Consider the following 20,360-nt stretch of genomic DNA (forward strand, 5'->3'; position numbering starts at 1 on the left):
AAAATCGAACAAAGCGGATTGCGTTTGGATTTCCCTCTTTGAGATGACTGAGATTGCCCCCCTTGGATCGTTCCGTGCCAAGGTCAGTTGCACAGTACATGTACTGGCCGTGTGTGTTCAAGATGCAGAGTAGTGTCCATTATTGACTGTTTTGAAATATATTCATTGAGAGACCCTCCAGTGTTGATGCTAGTGCACTCACCTGGTCAAACTACAAGCACAACAATACAATTAAATACCTAATATCAATTACACCTCAAGGCCATATTTCTTTTATTTCTAAAGGGTGGGGTGGGCTTTCAAGTGACAAGCACATCACTGCAAATAGTGGGTATCTAGACAATATTGTACAAAATGATGTGATTTTGGCCGACAGGGGATTTGACATTAATGAACTAGTGGCTATGAGAAGTGCACAAGTGAAAATCCCTGCCTTTACAAGAGGGAAGAGTCAGCTTACAGCTTAATATGAGATAGTCAACACGCAAACTAGCTAATCTGAGAATTTATGTTGAGCGAGTTATCGGTATTCTTTGTGGAAAGTACAAAATTCTGAACTCTGATATTCTGACTGATCTTTTGTTTGCAAGGGAAGAGGAAGAAGTGGTAACACTGGACAAAATAGTCACTGTATCATCTGGGCTTGTCAATGTTTGCACTGGTATCATGTGATTCTTGCTGTGACGCTGCATAAACACAGCCTAGTGAACTGAAGGCATTGTTTAGACTAGAGAATATGTTAATTAAACTGTGGTGTATTGTATCTGATTCTGATGTCTTGCATGAGCAGCAGCAATAGTCTTTCTGTTATGTTTTCACTGGACGGAATCTTGAATTTGAAGATGAAGGCATTGTTTAAAGAATGTGTTAATTAAACTGTGGTGTATTGTATCTGATTCACACATGAGCAGAAGCAACAGTTTTTCTGTTATGTTTTCACTGGATGGAATATACATGTGTATATGATCTGACCTGCTGCTATTTCCTTCCAATTCAAGAGCAGATTTCACTCTTTCTATCACACACACACACACACACACACACACACACACACACACACACACACACACACACACACACCCACACCACTTTAACATACACTTTGAAATCATTTTGCATAAATGTGACATGTATTGACACAACTGACAAAGGTTGAATTATGCTGATTAACCTCAAAATAGCTCTACAGGAAACAAGATAAGGAGCATTGAAAAATTAAATGGCCTACACTTGAAATGCGAGCACACATTTAAACTACCAATAACATGCAACTGCAAGCAACACTGAACATACCACTACCAGTATTGCAGGTATGGAGCCAAAGTGAAGAGAACACTTTCACTAAATGTTCAAAATTGAAATAACATACTGTGGGTATGTGAGTCATTAACTATTCATTATGATCAATAGACCTGTGCGCTTTTTTGCAGAAATAAGTGTGTTCAATTTTGTTGTCATCAAAACAGAACTAGTTGATGATAGAAACTAACTTTCAGTTCCACTGCCAATTTAAACACTGTATTACTTGACTGTACTGATGCAGAACTGTGCTGGACCACACACTCTTATTTGTTCCCTAAATCAAGCAGCCAATCTGTGTCACTGGAAACATTGAACAAGGAGAATGAACAATGTACCTGGCTGAATAAGTTGATAATCAAACTGCTCATGATTCTTTGTTATTCACAGCAGTGGATGTAAAACAATCACAAAATAAGGTCCTGTATGCATCATAATTTATACTTGTAGCACTTGATTTTGTATTGTGGTCGGTGATCCTAAACAAAATGTACATGTCTACATCTGTGCATGATTTTACTTTAAGAATAAAATGAAACAAGAATGGAACAATTAATGACTTCTCTGTGAGTGTGAACTGTGATTTAAAAAATTGCATGCTCTCTTTTCTCTCCCTCTCTTCTTCTTCTTCTTCTGCGTTCGATGTATTCTCTCCATCTCTACAACTTTAATACTGCCACTTTCTGTGTGTACAGTCATACATGATGTTTGTTTTCCCACACACATGAGCAAGCGAGTCTGCCATTGTCACTGTTTCTTGCTGCGTTTCACGACTGGTGTTTGCAGCTGCTCCTGGTTCACATCCACTGCTTGTAGAGGCTCAGCTTCTCTGTCCAGCCAGTTTCCAACTAGCTCTGGAAGAACTGCGAGTCTGAACACTTTCAAAGCTTTCTCCACACACATTGCCCAAAAATCACAGTCAGGCAATACTCGGACAATAACTTTATCCACAGTAGTCCACACCATGAAATCGCAGTAGGAGGAACTGGTCATAACAATCTGGCACTGTACTTGACTAAAGTATTGGTGGTCTTTGCGCAGACAAAGCATCCCCTCACTGTTAGATTCCAAACAGAAATGGCGGTCTGCCACAGCACACTCCCAACAGCTGACTCCTTGAAGGTGAAGGGACGTGTGTGCAGGTTTCTCCAACTCCGGCCATGCCGGTTTCTCCAACTCCGGCCATGCAGGTACAGTGTGCTGCCAGTATGTTGCCATCAGAAGTGGCGATGATCCAAGGAGAAAGTGCTGGTTCATTAAGGCGTTGTGAATGAAGAATCTGAAACATAAATTGAAGGTCGCACAAATCAGCATTCAGCTAGGTCAATCGAATGAATATAACTCTAAGACACACATAATGTGCTTTACAATAACCTTAACAATGAAAAGTAAACAACAGATTTTTAACTGAATATGAACATGAAGCTCATTATAAATATAATATTTTGCAAGCTATTTCAAAATATAAATATATTCAAGACTATCTACAGCTTTTGTCGTAGTCCAGAATACAAACTGAAGCGAAGAACATAATTATCAAAGACAAAGCCTCAACACAATATCCTGAACTGCAACACAAGACAGAGAACACTCACGTTCATTCATCATAAACTGAAAGCACATTCTTACCTTTGCAGAAATTACAGAGTTCTGACAGCCATCAGGGCTGTAGCACTTGACATCCCTCACCCAGTCCCAGCCAGAGACAAAAAGTCGGTAGGAATCCAAACTGTTGTAAGCTTTTCAGCTGCTCACATACATACATGTGTATCTGTATGCACTCTTGCCAAGCACAAAATAATTTACGATGTTGATGTAACTCAGCTCTGGCAGATCGTCCGGATTTGCTGACCAGCACCTGGTTGAGAATGTCATACGGATCATTCCCGTCAATCTCCAAAATCTTCTGGTGGTATCGCCGCCTCTCCTCTGGTAACAATCGCTCAGAATATTTTCGCTTCTCGCCCGATCGCAATGTGTTGCTTGAGGCAAGGGAAGTCACTCCAGATTCTTCTCGGAACGCGTCGGATGCATTGTTTCCCGTTTTTCAACGGTTCACAGCTGTTTTTACTTTTCTCTTTGAAATGAAACGATGAAAGGAAGAGAAATGGAAAGACAGGCATGTTGTTGGGACATAAACAGAACCGAGAACATAAGGGGAAAAAACCCTGTGTTTCAACAACTTCAGGCAAGAAAATGCAAACACTAAACACTCCCGGCAGGGAAACACCTTAATTGACCTTGACCTTTGACTGTGTTTGAGATCAGTTATTTTCGTACTCGGCTTGTAAAATAAACAAAATAATATCCAAACAACAGCTATTTTAAGATAAGAGTGTGTGGAGAGACCTTGTATTCAATTATAGTAATCACTGAAAGACATAAAACTTAGTTCAGAAGCGAATCCTAGAAACCCCTAAATAATGGAAAATGTGTTGGCTAAACAATTCATTGTTTACGTAAATAATTCATTGTTTACGTAAATAATGATTTATTTAGCAACATTGCTGATTCTTTATAAACAATTTAATATAAGTCTAGATAATATATTGTTTACGTAAATAAATCATTATTTACGTAAACAATGAATTATTTACGTAAACAATGAATTGTTTAGGTAAATAATGAATTGTTTACGTAAAAAAAAAATTATTTAGAGTTGTTTTACATTGTTTATAAACAATTACTTATTTAGCACATGAGCTTCTAAATAATGATTATTTAGCTAAAACTGGTGAAAAAAACATGAAAAAGTATCCAAATAATTATTTGACAAACGGAATGCCATACAGGCCTGGGTCAGGCCGCAATTTTTTCCCCCCTTTCCTAACCTAGGTGGTGGATTCAAGTGCTAGTCTTTCGGATGAGACGAAAAACCGAGGTCCTTTCGTGTACACTACATTGGGGTGTGCACGTTAAAGATCCCACGATTGACAAAAGGGTCTTTCCTGGCAAAATTGTATAGGCATAGATAAAATGTCCATCAAATACCCGTGGGACTTGGAATAAAGTTAAAAAAATTCCATCTCACACGGCATTAAGTCTCAGGAAACATGAATACACGCATGCAGGAAAAAAAAAAATATGGGTAGCGCCGTATGTATGGCAGCTCGCTTTCCCCGGGGAGAAAGCAGCCCGAATTTCCATGAGGGTAACCTCACTGGACTGTAAATCTTATCCAATAAACTAGAGCAATACTTAAAGGTGTGAAATACATGCAGCCGGCAGGCAGACAGACAGATGTATACAAATTAAAGTTACCATATAAAACTAGAGCAATGCTAAAAGGTGTGACATATGTGCAGATATGAAAGCAAAACATCAGCCGGCACACAGGCAGGCAGGCAGGCAGACAGACGGACGGACGGAGACAGACGGACGGACAGAGACAGACAGAGAAGAGTAAGACATGAGGCTAAACTAGGAGCGCTACATACCAACATAATCCTGTGCAGTGGTGTCCCACAGAGGAGCTGCTCTCACCCCATTGTACACCAGGGCAAAAAATGCTTTCTTCACCTGAACAGAAAGCACAACAGACTCTTGCATGAAAACCACTGTGAAAAGCTGAACGCTATGTCAACCATGCTTCTCAATAAAAGCATCAGGTGTATTCACATCTATCACACATAATGTCAAGTGCTCACTCAAACTTACCAAATATACAATCATAAGTGTTGAGACCTGCTATATAAAGTGCTACATATTTTTTTGTTTTGTTCGTTCGTGGGCTGAAACTCCCACGGCTTTTACGTGTTTGACCGTTTTTACCCCGCCATTTAGGCAGCCATACGTCGCTTTCGGAGGAAGCATGCTGGGTATTTTCGTGTTTCTATAACCCACCGAACTCTGACATGGATTACAGGATCTTTTTCGTGCGCACTTGGTCTTGTGCTTGCGTGTACACACGGGGGTGTTCGGACACCGAGGAGAGTCTGCACACTAAGTTGACTCTGAGAAATAAATCTCTCGCCGAATGTGGGGACGAACTCACGCTGACAGCGGCCAACTGGATACAAATCCAGCGTGCTACCGACTGAGCTACATCCCCGCCTACATATGATTCAAGGTCCCTCTGATGTGAGGAAACCTCCCGAAAAGGACACATTTCTATGACCTGCCGTCTGGACATACAGTCAACCAAAGTCTCCCTGCCTTGGGAGGACACCTATAATGTAGGTACAACTCTGGCTGAATTCCCAAGGGAATAGGATTGAATGGTGATTATACTGCCGCGCAGACAGAATTGTGTTCTTTTTCGGTGAATGAAACTGGTGACAGTGGATTGTTAAAACATGGCGTGCTTTTTCTCTTTCAGTGGAACTGAAGCTTATGAAAATCATACACGTCACACACATGGTGACACAGACTTGTCGGACAGTTATGATTCCACTCATTTTATGACTTGTACAAATGTACGCAAACAATATTACAACTCTGCAATAAGCTGATCGTATTCAAACACACAAATCAGCTCAAATGCCATTTCTGTTCCAAGGCAACTCGCAGAGATGTTTGTTCTCAACAATGCTGCTTATAAAACACTTAACTGAGATGGCACTTGAGCTAAATACAAAATATATCATCAAAAGCAACGACCCCTTTCACTCCAATTAAATGCTTACAATTAAGACGATACAGTATGCGTCTCCTCAACAAACCTGAAAGAAAAGCAAAGACCTGTGCTTTATAAAAAAAGACTAATTAGTAGGACTTTGATACGTCACGCTGCAGTTCGACTTGCTTGTACTAATCTGAAAAAAACTTTTTGTCAGTCAGCTCCAGAAAACTGCTAAAAGGACTGAAAAAGACAAACATGAAAGAAACTAGGACGTTAAAAAATAAGGACAGGTGTTAGTATAAGTCACTGTTAGGTTAAACCAGCATCTAAATCAAAAGTTAGCATTAGTCTTGCAAGTGACTTGAATGTGAACCCTACCCCCATCACCACCCCTCACACCCCCCCCCCCCCCCCCAATTAAAAGAAAAAAAGTACATTGGAATTTTCTTTTCAGGTATATATGTATCTGCCATGGGATAAATGCACTCAGGTGACCAATAGCAAGACTGACACCTCTTAATGCCTACTGCTGTACCAAGTGGAAACAGAACATCTCTGACTTGCATGAGGAGGGGTCATTCCCTGGTGAACTATTCAGGAATGGAGTGTCAATGAACTATTCTGGAAGGAAGTGTCAGGGACAAAAAAGTAGTCCCAGGTGCCTATAAATACTCCTTGGAACCCCCTGTTCTACCCACTCTCCCCCATCCTCAACTCAGGTCAAAATGAGTTCGGCTCATTCTCTCCCTGACCAGACGCGACAGTCCTATGCGAATCTATCAAAACTAGGAATACAGAGTTATCTCCCATATGTTTTTCACGAGCACTGATCTAAATTTGAGATCAGTGTTCGGGAGACGAAAATGATTGCAGATTGGCCGACTTCGACAGTGATCTCCGTTCTGTTCTTCACAGTTATGATAAAGACATCGTTCTAAGGTCAAAACAAGTCGAAATTTTGGGACTGCTGCCGGAAGGAGACCGTAATATATGGTTGCATCACAACAGAAAAAATTGTCTGCTTCAGCGAACGCCGAAACCAAACGGTTGATTATCACGTGACACTTTTGGCATATTTAGAGTTGTTTGCACAGTAAATACAGCCGCGAAAAAATAGCTCCCTTGAAACTGTTTTACAAATCAATTCCTTTGTAATTTAAAAATTACACAACGTACACCATCAAAAAATAATTATCGACGATCGTGAATCTGCTTATATCAATACATTACAAAAAGCTCTAAATATGTAAAAAAAAAATCGGTTTCCTTACCAGGAAACTCAAGGCATCCTGTCAGGGAGAGAATGAGCCGAACTCATTTTGACCTGAGTTTAGGATGGACTCTCCCCCTCAATCCCCCCCATTCCCCTCCCCACCCCTTTAGATTACAGGAACTAAAAATCCTCACTCTAACTTCTAAGTACATGTATAATATGCCAAACTTGTATTTTTAGTTACAGAACTTTGCAAATTGCACAGGTCTGACAATCGCTCTATTTTCTACATAAAGAACCCCGAGTTGTGCTTAAATGTCATCAGACTCTAGTTGTTGTTGTGCCTGATAGTCGTACAGTACTCACATTGAGTTGCGTGTCGAATATGACGAGTTTGGCACTGGTGGGGATGAGGTCGTAGCACTTGTGTGCCCTCATGAATTTGCTGTATACCTGGTCCTCGTTCTCATCTGAAACACAGCAGGTAATGCAGGTCTTAATTATAATACATTTTCCCTTGGCAGGTGAGAAAGGTGGGGAAAGGTGTCCCAGGTGAGATTGGTTTGGGGTGGAGGTGTGGAGTGGGGAACTGGGGGAGGGAGAGAGAGAGAGAGAGAGAGAGAGAGAGAGAGAGAGAGAGAGAGAGAGAGAGGTTCAGTTGAAGAATGGCTGTGATGCATATATCCAAAGAGTGTGTGTGTGTGTGTGTGTGTGTGTGTGTGTGTGTGTGTGTGTGTGTGTGTGTGTGTGTGTGTGTGTGTGTGCGCGCGCCTGCACACGTTCACTGACTGCCCCTGGTTGACAGTCATATCTGTTCATGTGGTGGCTTTTTTGTTTAAACCTAAGAAGCACCCAAAAACCAGAAGAAAACATTTCTATTGCAAATGGTGCGACAACGCTCAAGGACATTTTGTTATGTTATGTTATGTTATGTTATCAGACTGGTACTTAGGCTGTTAAGCCTTTGTCTGATCTTTTGATCAGTTGCTATCCTAGCCTAACTTTGGGCTAGGTAACCTACACGATCTTTTGACCGTGGCCTATTCTATCAACTTTTTCTTGGCTGGTGTAGTGAGAGGCATATGTTCAAGTGATTTTGGAACGGTCAACTCCAAAATTGAACAAAACATATGTCCATATCATGGCATATATATATGTCTAACTCTAAGCCTGCAATGTAGAACCGACACATGGAATCAAGGCTTCAGCCTACCGAAAAGCAGCAACATATGTGCGTAACTCATGCAAAACAGTCATTTATGTTACGATAAAGAAAGGCAGCTTCTTTCAACCAGACCATAAACAATACCTCCCGTTGGGACCACTCCTGTTTCTTCACACAACAGAAAACGAACACGTCCATTGAGCACAGTGGGGGCCCGGTAGCTCAGTTGGTAGAGCACTGGACTTGTGATCGGAAGGTCGCAGGTTCGAATTCGGGCCGGGACGGACACGGGTCAACTTTATGTGCAGACCCAGAGACGGAAGCCATGTCCCACCCCCGTGACATCACAATGGCACGTAAAAGAACTTGGTCATTCTGCCATAAGTGCAGGTGGCTGAATACACCTAAACACGCAGACACCTGGGTAGCGCGACTCCGTTGCTGCTAGCTTTCCACTGGGAGGAAGCGACCCGAATTTCCCAGCGATGGGACAATAAAGTAATGAAAAATGAAAATGAAAAAAAAAAAAAAATGAATCAGCACAGTGGGAATCAGCACAGTGGGAATCATGGCAAGCGGCATGGTTTGACTTTCGCTCTTCGAGACACAGTAATATTCCTGGAGTTGTCCAGTAGAGCAGTATCGGTCTGCTTGTCTGTTCTCCTTCTCCCCTGCCCCTGGAGGCATCATGTTTTCACTTTCTGAACTTCTCCTTGTCTTGGCGCTGGCAAGACCGTGCTTCAAGGTCTTTGGGTGTACGTAAGATTTCTTCGACATTGTTTAAAAAATGGCACACTCGATGTGTTGAGTTGTTTTGAATGTCCACCTTCTTTTACTGCAGGCAGATATTCTTTTCTCTCTTCTCTTCTGAGTTTCCTGCTCTCCTTTTCTTTCTAATAAGCCTGCTTGGCAGGTGAACTGAACTGAACAAAAACTCCGACAGATTTGTTGCTGTCACGTCTATGCTTCAGGGTAAAACAGAGAAACACGTGAAAATAGTGCATGTCATGTGTGTGTGTGTGTGTGCATTGTCTGTTTTCCCCATGACCCAGTTTGCTCGCATCTTGCACGAGCGCCACGTGTACGCGGTAACTGAGGCCGCGGTTAATGCCCTTCCCGTTTCAATACTTCCACAGCTACCCGACAAAACAATTCAAACCTACACCTTCACTGGAGTTAAACCTTATTAGGGGTAGGCTCTGCCAACATTTTCGAACGATTCAAGAAGCACTGAAACTAATCCAAGCTCCCAAGCTCTTAAAAAATAGCATCAAGAAAAACACAGAAACCACACATAAGTTATACTGATCATTACTCACCCTTCAACAGCATCCAGTGAGGGATTCTGCACTTTACGAGGTAAGGGCGATTGTCCCGCATGATTTTCACAAAACCAACCATGAACACAGCCAGCAAGCGGTACAGAAAACCCTCCAACATTGTTCTTTGTTTCTCTGTCTTTTGGGACAAACAGTCACGTCTTTCTTGGCATATACACTTCTTTTAACTCACACACTTCAGTTCTTCTTCTTTTTAAGAATTTTTTTTGTTCAAATTCACTTTGTGCAGGATATCACAGGTGTTTATTTTCAAGGCACACAGAAGCAGCAGCACAGTAAAGTATCACAGATGCAGTACACGGACGGTGACACATCAGCACAATATCACACAGTGTGACTGTGTGTCAGACAATCACCGTGTGTTCTCGGTTTTGTTCGTCTGCTTTTTCTGTTTCAGTTTCAATTTCCGATTTTTCAGCAATCTTTTTTCTGTTTCAGTGTCAAATCTCCCATTTTTCAGCTATCACTGGGAGTGTTCTTTCTCACTCGTCTGCTATCCTTGCTGCAGTAAATCTCTAGTCTCTGTCCCTCTCTTTGCCAATATCAATATATATCCCAGAATTTCTCGCGATTCTCCTTGCAGACAGAAACCGTGCACAGCATACAAATCAGGTTCTGCTAGCTGAGCAACACACTTGTATACTTGCCCTCAACCGCTATTCTTGTCTCTCTCAGTGGGTCACAAACCCGGCTTACGTTCCTATATAACCTACTATCCACCCAGGAGGTCGTGCTTTTTTTCAAAATCTATAAGTTATTGTGCAAAACTGATTGAACTGGAAGCCTGTAAATATATCGCACATTCGATTTTCTTCCAACAAGAGCCACAAACAGCCGTCAACCTTTTTCATTCCTTGTTGGGGATAACTGGTTTCAGCCCCGCACCCACCAATCAATACACACGCACACAGACAGGGCTACGTAAAAACGAGACACAGCACACAATGCACTTTCAAGTGCTTGGTAATGCATGCGGAGGGTATAGCACTACAGAGGCTGTATCGAACTAAACAAATGTCACGAATAATATTGCCACACTTCGAACAAACGTCACAACAGAAGCTATCGAACTAAACAAATGTTATAAATAATATTGCCCGCATTTCGCAAACGGAACGGTGCACAACATTACAATCCCACGAAAGGTGCCCCCCCCCCCCCCCCCCCCCCCCCATCACAACTGAGACTGATCAGGCAGGCAACAACAACCACTGCATTTTCACCTAGCTCGACAGTGTTCATAGGAATCGACTGAGTACAAAGGAACCCCCTTTTAAGACCTCAACATATGAGAAAATCAGGGCTTAAAAGGAGGGAGTCTTATAATGGGGAGTCTCAAATTGGGGAGTCTCAAATTGGGGAGTCTCAAATTGGGGAGTCTTAAAATGGGGAGTCTTAAATTGGGGAGTCTTAAATTGGGGAGTCTTTAATGGGGAGTCTTAAATTGGGGAGTCTTAAATTGGGGAGTCTTAAATTGGGGAGTCTCAAATTGGGGAGTCTCAAATTGGGGAGTCTCAAATTGGGGAGTCTCAAATTGGGGAGTCTCAAATTGGAGAGTCTCAAATTGGGGAGTCTCAAATTGGGGAGTCTCAAATTGGGGAGTCTCAAATTGGAGAGTCTCAAATTGGGGAGTCTCAAATTGGGGAGTCTCAAATTGGGGAGTCTCAAATTGGGGAGTCTCAAATTGGGGAGTCTTAAAAGGGGGGTTCCACTGTATAACACCAGCGCCCCGAGGGATTGTTTGTGCTACTACTCTACACCTCGACCCAGTGCAGTGGACTGATGGGACAATTAATTCATAGCACCCGCCATCGTACTGTCCAACCTGACCAACTGTGTGCAAATACACAATACTGAGACCCAGTAATTATTAGTGCACTGACCGGATATATTTCATCGCACTGTCTACTGTCACTGACCGACTGTGTGCGAACCTCTACACTCCCAGCCCGTATTTATCAGAGGCCGGACTGATTGGATATTGTCACCAGACAGCTAATCCAGTATCTCCCATCTTGATCGAGGACACCGCTATGTAGCTAAACGGAGGACATTGGTTCACTGCTACTCACCGCCCTACTCTGCCGAGAGATCAATAAACATTCCATTTCCTCTGACATTACTGACCAGGCGAACGAGAATCATCGCCACACAGCTAACAGCGATCGTGAAAACCAATTATTTGCAACCATTCACTGCCTAGGTGATTATTTCAATCATCCGGTGCGAGTGTGAAGTGCTACGCCCATTATAAATCACGCAAAGCAAATACCAGGTTCTTTCAACTCTGGAGAAACCGGTGATAACCCATGGGTTTCGGGTAGGGCAATAAAGACATTATTTCCATTCGGTGAGACACGAATGAAAGATAAAAAATAAAAAATAAAAAACACTCGCCCATAAATACTTTAGACTAGCCGTTGACTATCGCAAACCAGTGCTCATGAACAGAGAGCACATATTTTTCATCAAGCCATACTTAATCTATAATATAGACCCAACTGAGTCCGTTTTGACGAAACACGACTACGAAGGAGATTTAGGACACAGTTTGTTTTTTCCCTCACAATTATGTTTGTACTATCGTAGACCATGAACCTAGAACAGAGATTTAGTGTTTCCTTGAGGGAAATAACACCAAGCCATAGTTACCTTCACCCTCGTCTCTCCTTGACAATCATTTACAACCATACGACCTTGACACAGATACCCGTATGAATCATACACTAACACTACAATGTATCACAGTGTGCACACAACATGTGCTGACAGCGAGGGCTGTCACCGATTCAACATGGCGAAAACACAATGAAAAAAATGTATACGTATTGACTACTTCCACGAACACAGCTACACTTGCGGGACTCAGATGCAGAATATTCAAAAAGTCCCCGGGAATGTCTGTCAACATGACGTGAAGCTTCCGCAAGAGATTAGTGATAAGGCCAAAAAAAAAAAATTGTCTGTTTCTGGTAACATGGCTAAAAAAAATAGGGTCGGTAGGTCGGGATTTTTTTTTTTTTTTTTTTTTTTTTTTTTTTTTTTTTTTTTACCCCAAATGTAGACCAATAAAACTAACTTTAAAAATCGCGCAAAGAGACTGGATTCACTATACATAGAGACAAGACACTCAACAATTTACAAATCGTCAGCGGACTTTCGTTTTCACATGTTTTTGTTGTTCATTTTCTCACCCTGTCCTTTACCACAACAGCAACAACAAAAAATTTTGAGTTTGGGAAAAAAAAGTTTAGGGTCGGCGCCGAAATTTAGGGTCGGTCGGGTGACCAGAAACAGACAATTTTTTTTTTTTGGCCTAATGCCCCTGCTGCGCGTGAGGACGATAGCCTCTATTTTCCGCTTTTCTCGAAGTTTTTTTTTTTATACAAACATGTAGAGCAACAACCTGCATTGTCGGAAGAAACCTGACACTTGGCTGTCAGTTAAGATTAAAAAAAAAAATTAAAAAAATAAAATGTAAAGTCTGCATATCTTGCAAACATTTCTGAACTTGAACCAATACGATATCCACAGTGAAGCGCTTTTAACTCAAAAATACACAGCCGCAAAACATGATTTGAACATTCCTGTCTATCTATATATATACTATGGTCTCAAGCACTTGATGAAAACCGCAGCATAGCAAGAAGGTCTGCGAAACCGGCGTAGAAGAAACACAACACCGAGAAACTGCAGGGATTGAAACTAGCACAGGAGTCTACACCACGCTGAGTAGCACATTCCTATTACATAAGATGCAAACACATGCAAGATCTTACTCAACGTAATAACTAATACGGTCCAGATAAGATAACTTCCCTAGCAAACAAACACACCTTACGAAACCGGCAAAATGTCTGTACCTGCAACGGCCCAGCTTTTCGCGAACGACGACCTTGTTCTGCAATGCAGTATCACGCAAAAAGCACGCAATGGTTTTTATTTTTAACATTTGGATCACTCGGCTCCAAACTGGCTAATGTGGCATGTCGGGTAAACCTTTTTTCACCAATCCTCGGTCGAAAAATACCCCCCAGTAACAATTATTTGAGCATAGCCGGTTTTTCTAGAAAACGTGCACTACTACGGAGATGAAACTTGGTAATAGAGATGTGTAATCAAAATAGAACCTGAAACAAATCATGCACACTGCCAATGGCAACAACATCCCGAACAAACGAGAATTAAATCGAGCATGAACATCCTAAGTACGACCAGGGACCTATCTAATGTAGGTCTATGGTACGACTAATCATTACAAGACTTTTCTGATTGTATTATCATCGTCGTAATCAGTCGTTAAAAAAGACAGCACGGGCACCCGCGTCAGTTCTGCATCTTCCAATGAATCATCGCATTCTGTGCAAAGTTGCGTGTATACTTATTTCTGTGAGGCCAGACCGAAACGTAGTATGTGTGTGTATTGATCTCTTCCATTACCAGACGATGGAGTATGGCATCTGATACTCTATAGCGCCTGTTGTACAAAAGCTTACTACACAAAGTGCAAGCTTACAGAAGGATGATGCCATTAACGGCACACTTTCGCAATCATTATAGAATCTCATCCACGCCTGAAAGGCAAACAATGAAGATTCAGACAAAGGTACTCAAGCTAGGACGCTGCCCTTTGTCTCAACAATCGCAGACTTCGTCTCAAACTTCGGCAGGACACTGCGCATTTGCCCGGTGTACGGCCTTCCAAACAAACATGCTGTAAAAAGAATCCTTTCGCGTCTGAATATTATTAGCCTACTACGCGAAATGTCTAGTGTTACTGGGTAAACTCAGATCACACGTTTTCAGATAGAGAGAGAGAGAGAGAGAGAGAGAGAGAGAGAGAGAGAGAGAGAGAGAGAGAGAGAGAGAGAGAGACAGACAGACAGAGAGACAGAGAGAGAGACACAGAGAGAGACACAGAGAGACAGAGAGACAGACAGAGAGAGAGATGTTCGAAACTTTCGCAAGCTGGCAACTGGAAGCGAAATATCTCCCTAATTACATAAAACTCATAAGAAATTCAAGACAAGAAGAGCAAACGCTCGATCGAGTCACTTTCGCAGTTCTGAATATTATATGAGGCATCAGATGGACAGGAAGAAATTGCTATTCACAACACAATACAGATGTAAATAATTTGATGTAAAGAATAATCCTATAAAGTTTGAATCAAATCCGATGAATAGTTTCAGAGATATGATATTTCAATTTTTTTCCTTCAAGACATACCTGTGACCTTGAAAAAGGTCAAAGGTCACCAAAGCCGACGTCAAAGTGTAGAGGTCACTGGGAGTCACGTTCACATAAAATTTGAGCCCGGTCACTTTTATAGTTTCCGAGAAAAGCCCAACGTTAAGTTGTGTGTTGCCGAACAGAAAAGGCTAGTTATCTCCCTTGTTTTTCTGATAACGTTCGTAAAAGGCTACAGATGTAAATACTTTGATGTAAAGAATAATCCTACAAAGTTTCAATCACATCCGATGAACTTTGTCAAAGATATAAAATGTCTAATTTTTCCTTTGACGCTGACCTGTGACCTTGAAAAAGGTCAAAGGTCAACGAAACCATCGTTAAAGTGTAGAGGTCATTGGAGGTCACGACTAAACAAAATATGAGCCGGATCGCTTTGATAGTTTCCGAGAAAAGTCCAACGTTAAGGTGGTGTCTACGGACGGCCGGCCGGACGGCCGGCCGGACAGACTAACACTGACCGATTACATAGAGTCACTTTTTCTCAAGTGACTCAAAAATAAACAGAGAAATGTACGGCTGTAAAAGTTCAAAACTTGTTCAACAGTGCAGTATTCAAAGGCCTGGTAACAGGAAACTCATGAACTGCAATTGCAAGCCGAATCAGCAAGTAAAATCCAATATTCCCACAGCGGGCAAAGACAGACGGCGAGTATCAAATGTCACAACACTTAGCAGCAACACCACAACAGTTATGAATAATCCAACAAACACTGCAATCAATCATGCTACTGCCGGCAAAACTTCCACGACCCACATGTTTTATTTTCGCATTGCAACTGAATAAAACACACTTTGACGAGACACCTCTTACGCGACATCCAAGCGTGTCAACTAAGGTCAACCAAGGGCACGCGTCAACAAGAGAAAAACATGTTCGTTTGCTTCACACTTGCAAACTTCTTCTTCTTCTTCGTCGTTCGCTCACACTTGCAAACGAGATTAGATGTGGAATCCATGCCAAACCCTCGAGGATACCACGTACCCTTTCAAATATCCATTCATCCAGTCGTTTCTGGGTATTCTTTTCCCCCCACTGTAATCAACATTCTGAAATGGGGAAGCAGCGAAGCTTTTGCATCAGTCACGGTTTTCTAAGACACTTGCCTTTCTGTATATATTATAGTTTTGTGCAAAGAAGAATTAAGCACAACATAATGACAGCAGGCCATTACTTCAAAGGTGATTTGGATGGCATGCAAAATAACAATAGGCGGTATTGATACACATACAGCCGGTGGTGCAATTTTCTCCGCTTCACCTTTCAAACACGACACGCCGCGTTTCTTGGCGTTCATCCAACAAGCATTGACCGACAATTGCCGTCTGCCACCCCATCGGGATACGCCAACATAATCATCATTCATTCCTGACATTAACATTTTATCTACAGCCATCAATTATCAATCGCACGGCATTGCCATTACCGCCAGTTTCACACTTCGCTGCCCCTTATTACCTACTTCTATCTACCACAGCTTAGTGATAATTACCACCACCCGCTTAACTATTGGCACTTACTCGCTAGAATCATCTGCCATGTACAAAGTGTGTAAAGGAACCATTACTGCTCGCGATTGATTTGGTTGTAGTTATTGGAGATGAGCGAACTGTCACTCAATGTGTGAAGAAGAATTCATTCAGTATTTGCGCTTACTTCGATAGTACCACACACGGAAAGCAATACTCTGCATCAGCTATTGATGTGTGACGAAGAGTGCGCGTTCGTAAGTCAAACGAGTGTGTGTGAGTGTGCATGCTCGATCAGTTTCTTTCTGTGTGGATGTTCATCATCATATCGTTATATCGTCAGTTTTCCTTTAGCACATATTAAGACGTAGAAAGCAGCTTCACCGAAAATATAAAAATTGGGCCACAGACGGGATAACTGAATGTAAATGTAAGCACAGGACGGAAAGAAAACACACTTGTAAATGTATGCACAGCCACGAGTGCAGCTAAACTGGGGCTATGTACATGCAGGTTATGTAGTAAGGTGGAACTGAAAAACCGACGTATTTTATCTTGTCAGCAGTGGCAGATATCCAGTAACAAGCCCGAAATGTCAAGATAGTGGTTTGCATAGAACTCCTTTATCTACGACGAAAAACACCAGGTGAACATCTCTCTCTCTCTCTCTCTCTCTCTCTCTCTCTCTCTCTCTCTCTCTCTCTCTCTCTCTCTCTCTCTTTCTCTCTCTCGTTCCACCTCCTTCCTCTCCTTTGGTGTGCCTCTATAACAACGCCTTCTACACCCACATAACCTACTCTCAGAGAAAAATAAATTTGCCTGCCAACAAGTTGCCCAAGGTATGTAAAACCATTCCATGGAAAACCACATTAAAGAGCTCTCTCTCTCTCTCTCTCTCTCTCTCTCAACGTCACCCCTACTCCTTCTTCTTTGTTTTCTGTCCTCAACAGCCTATACATCAACACAAAACTCATCACTACACTACGACTTCATCCTGTTCCTTCAGCATTGAAAGAAAGATGCAAACGAGGTACACTATTGTCATGTCAAGAAACCAAAAACACTGAAAACCATCATTCACAACCAAAGGCTTGAATACAGACAACCGCATATACATCACCCGGCAAGGTAATTCTTCTCCGTCTCCTCGCAGAACCAGAAGATCATATCCCTGGGAACACACTTCCTAGCTCATTTATCTCCGCTCACAGGGCGCCAGCAGGTTACTTTCTTTGCCCTTCCAAAAATGCCGTCAAGGACTTTCAATACAACGCCTATAGATAAGATACCTGTGCTTTTAAAAAAACCCACTTTTTCTTGTATTACATCACCGCAACCGTAACAGGTGTTATTTGCCTATCCAACAACAACAAAAACCCATCAAAGGGTGGTTTTTCTCCCCTTTTTTTTCTGTACAACACTTAAACAGATTAACTACCTCCGTGTTTTGTTGTTTTTCAATCACACCAGCGCACCCTTAACGTATTATTCGGCTATCCAAGAGAAACAAAAGCCATCAAAGGGTGGTTCCTCCTCCCCCATTTTTGTGTACAACATCTATACAGATAAGCTACCTCTGCGTTTTTTGAATCACACCAGCGCACCCGTTACAGGATGTTATTTGTCCGTCCAACAGAAACAAAAGCCTTGAATGATTTAGAACAACTCCTGGCTACAGTAATTGTAAAGCTAGCTGTGTCTTGTGGTTTTAGTGGGTTTTTTTTCCTACACCACCACAACCGTAACATGTTGTTCTTTCATCATCTTTCCAAGCCCGTGATTATCCGTACATCGCCTGAGCGCGTTGCGCGTGTCGTTATCATAACAGGTATGTGAGGCTTTAGTCTTACCTGGCCAAAACTAACAGTCCGGACATACCAAGGAATGCATGCAACACAAACCGTTTCTTATCTGAATTTGTATGACCTTACTCAACCAATCCCCCTTTCCAGCCACACCCCCTCCCCCCCCGCCCCTCCCCCACAATGCCATTGCCAAAACAAAGCTTGTTCTTTCCACCCTCTGTTCTAACTAATATTCCCGCTCGAATAAATGAAGCTTGCAGAAGACGAGTACTGACATAATTCCTATAATATCTGTAAATGCCGGAGCAAATCCTGTTTTGTCTATCTACCATCTCACTTTCCCCTCTTTTTCCTTCGACATCGGTAACAAAAATCTGACAAACCGTGTTTACCTTACCTTACATAATCAAAGCCTTTCTTTACAATAACACCACAGGTATGCTAAATTCATTCCGCAGACGGGAAAAAAACAACAACAACAACAGAGGAATACCATATACACAAGTTTCGCATGTACGTCAGCAAGAAAACTGTCTTGTCTCGGCGCCCCTACAACACACCCTCAAAAAAACATAAAAGTATGACTATAGATGCACGTTATGTTGTCTTTGGCTGCTACTCTCAAAATCTTCCCCACAATCACAACACATCACTGCCATCACAACACAAGCTTCTGTGTATCTCCTTCATCATCACAGAACAACCTTGTCTCTAGAGCACATCTTCATCGTCAGAGCACAACAGCTAGAACACAAAGACACTAACAAAAATCCTCAAAATCGTTTTTTCTTGTTTTTTCCCCCCCTTTATTTCTCAGTACGAAATTACTGGCGGAATCGGTGTTTCTCGAATAGTGCTGTACTGACAGAACAGTTATTTCCGAGTGGCACAATGCTGACAGAAGATGTGCTTCTCGAATAGCACAGGTACTGGTGGTGAAACGCCGACGGTCTGAAAGATATCCCGAGTGTTTGTCAGTAGGTTGGACAGCAGCCAGAGTGAGCCTTTAGCACTGACAGACTACATCACGTCAACACGAGTCAACGCCCTACATTATACTACCCTGTGTGTACAACTGTTCCCTTCTAATTGTTTGCTTTCACTGAGTCCGTGTGCAGTAAATGGTTCCTGTTCCGCACTCAGTTGTCTCTATTCTACCATAGACATGCACATATCAGATAGATCACTGGTTCTACGTACACAACTATGACCGTCCTCCATTCCGGGCTTGCATTGACTGTTAGACAAGAAAGGTTAGTTTATGCAACGTTCAATTATTGACAAAGAACAAACAATTCTTCAATAACAAAATGTAATATTTTGTTGTGTGAATATTCTGACTCCAATGTTACAGAAACTAATCGTTCTTTTCTTTTGACTGTTGATTTGGGAACATTGCCAGTCTATGTATTTTGGATTTTTTTTTCTCTACACACAAAACTTCCAAAGCTCCTTTGCTTGCACTCACTTGTCTCCGTGCCTACATATACACACCTTAACTTGCAATGCTCTCTTCTTGCACTGATTTTGATCCGTTCTACATACACAACTTACAATGCTTCCTTTCATTCTCGCACTAACCTTCTCTCCTGTCTACACACACATAACATTTACCGCTCTAGCCCAAAGCACACAGACGCTATTTTATCCCTACAGCCCTTGCCAGAACCATATGCATGGATGGTGGTTTTACGGCCCGTGTCAGAAGACCACTTCCACCGCAATTTGTCAGGCCTTGAATGTGTCTGTCCCCTTTTTCTCTTGACACGTAATTCCTTACGGCACTTAGCTCCTGCTTCTGACAAGCAGAGACATTTGTTCTCTTAAATTAATTGTCTAGACTTACTTCCTTCTTGTCTTCTCTAAGCCCGAAAACTCCGTTGCAACCCCGATGTGACAAACATCAAGCTCTCATGTACGAGTTGCCGAGGATGCATTTTGGCACACCTATGAGTTGCGCACCCGCCAAGAGTTGCGACTAATTAGATTTTTTTTTATGAGGACTAAAGAAGATTAAACGCAGAAAACAAACAGACGAAGAAGTTAAATACACACACCGTGGAAGAAATCGCAACCAGCGTTTCTGGTTGTTTTAATGTAGCCTCCTCATGCCATTAAAAGTCAAATCTCACCAAAATGTCCATCGCAAATAATTATGTTCTCAAGTCAACTTTCTAGAAAAACGTTGGAGCTGCCTTACTGCCGGGCCATGCCCAAACCAAAATGTTAATGATTTCAGAAGATCACTGTGGCTGTC

General features: G+C 42.0%; 1 protein-coding gene and 1 long non-coding RNA gene across 2 annotated transcripts in view; both read right to left on the reverse strand.

Moving 5' to 3' along the window:
- Nucleotides 1-20,360, reverse strand: part of LOC138982539 (5'-AMP-activated protein kinase subunit gamma-2-like) — a gene marked incomplete in the record, with an annotated part of 298,415 nt that overhangs the window by 20,650 nt on the left and 257,405 nt on the right. The window contains 2 exon segments of the mRNA XM_070355850.1: nt 4,737-4,818; nt 7,440-7,543. Of these exon segments, the coding sequence (XP_070211951.1) occupies nt 4,737-4,818; nt 7,440-7,543 (186 nt within the window).
- Nucleotides 1,109-3,276, reverse strand: LOC138982548 (uncharacterized). Its single transcript, XR_011460890.1, has 2 exons — nt 2,929-3,276; nt 1,109-2,578 (listed from the first exon to the last, which is right to left on the reverse strand). It is a non-coding gene; the product is annotated as an uncharacterized lncRNA (long non-coding RNA).

Source organism: Littorina saxatilis, linkage group LG12 (genome assembly GCF_037325665.1).
Source record: "Littorina saxatilis isolate snail1 linkage group LG12, US_GU_Lsax_2.0, whole genome shotgun sequence".
NCBI lineage: Eukaryota > Metazoa > Mollusca > Gastropoda > Littorinimorpha > Littorinidae > Littorina > Littorina saxatilis.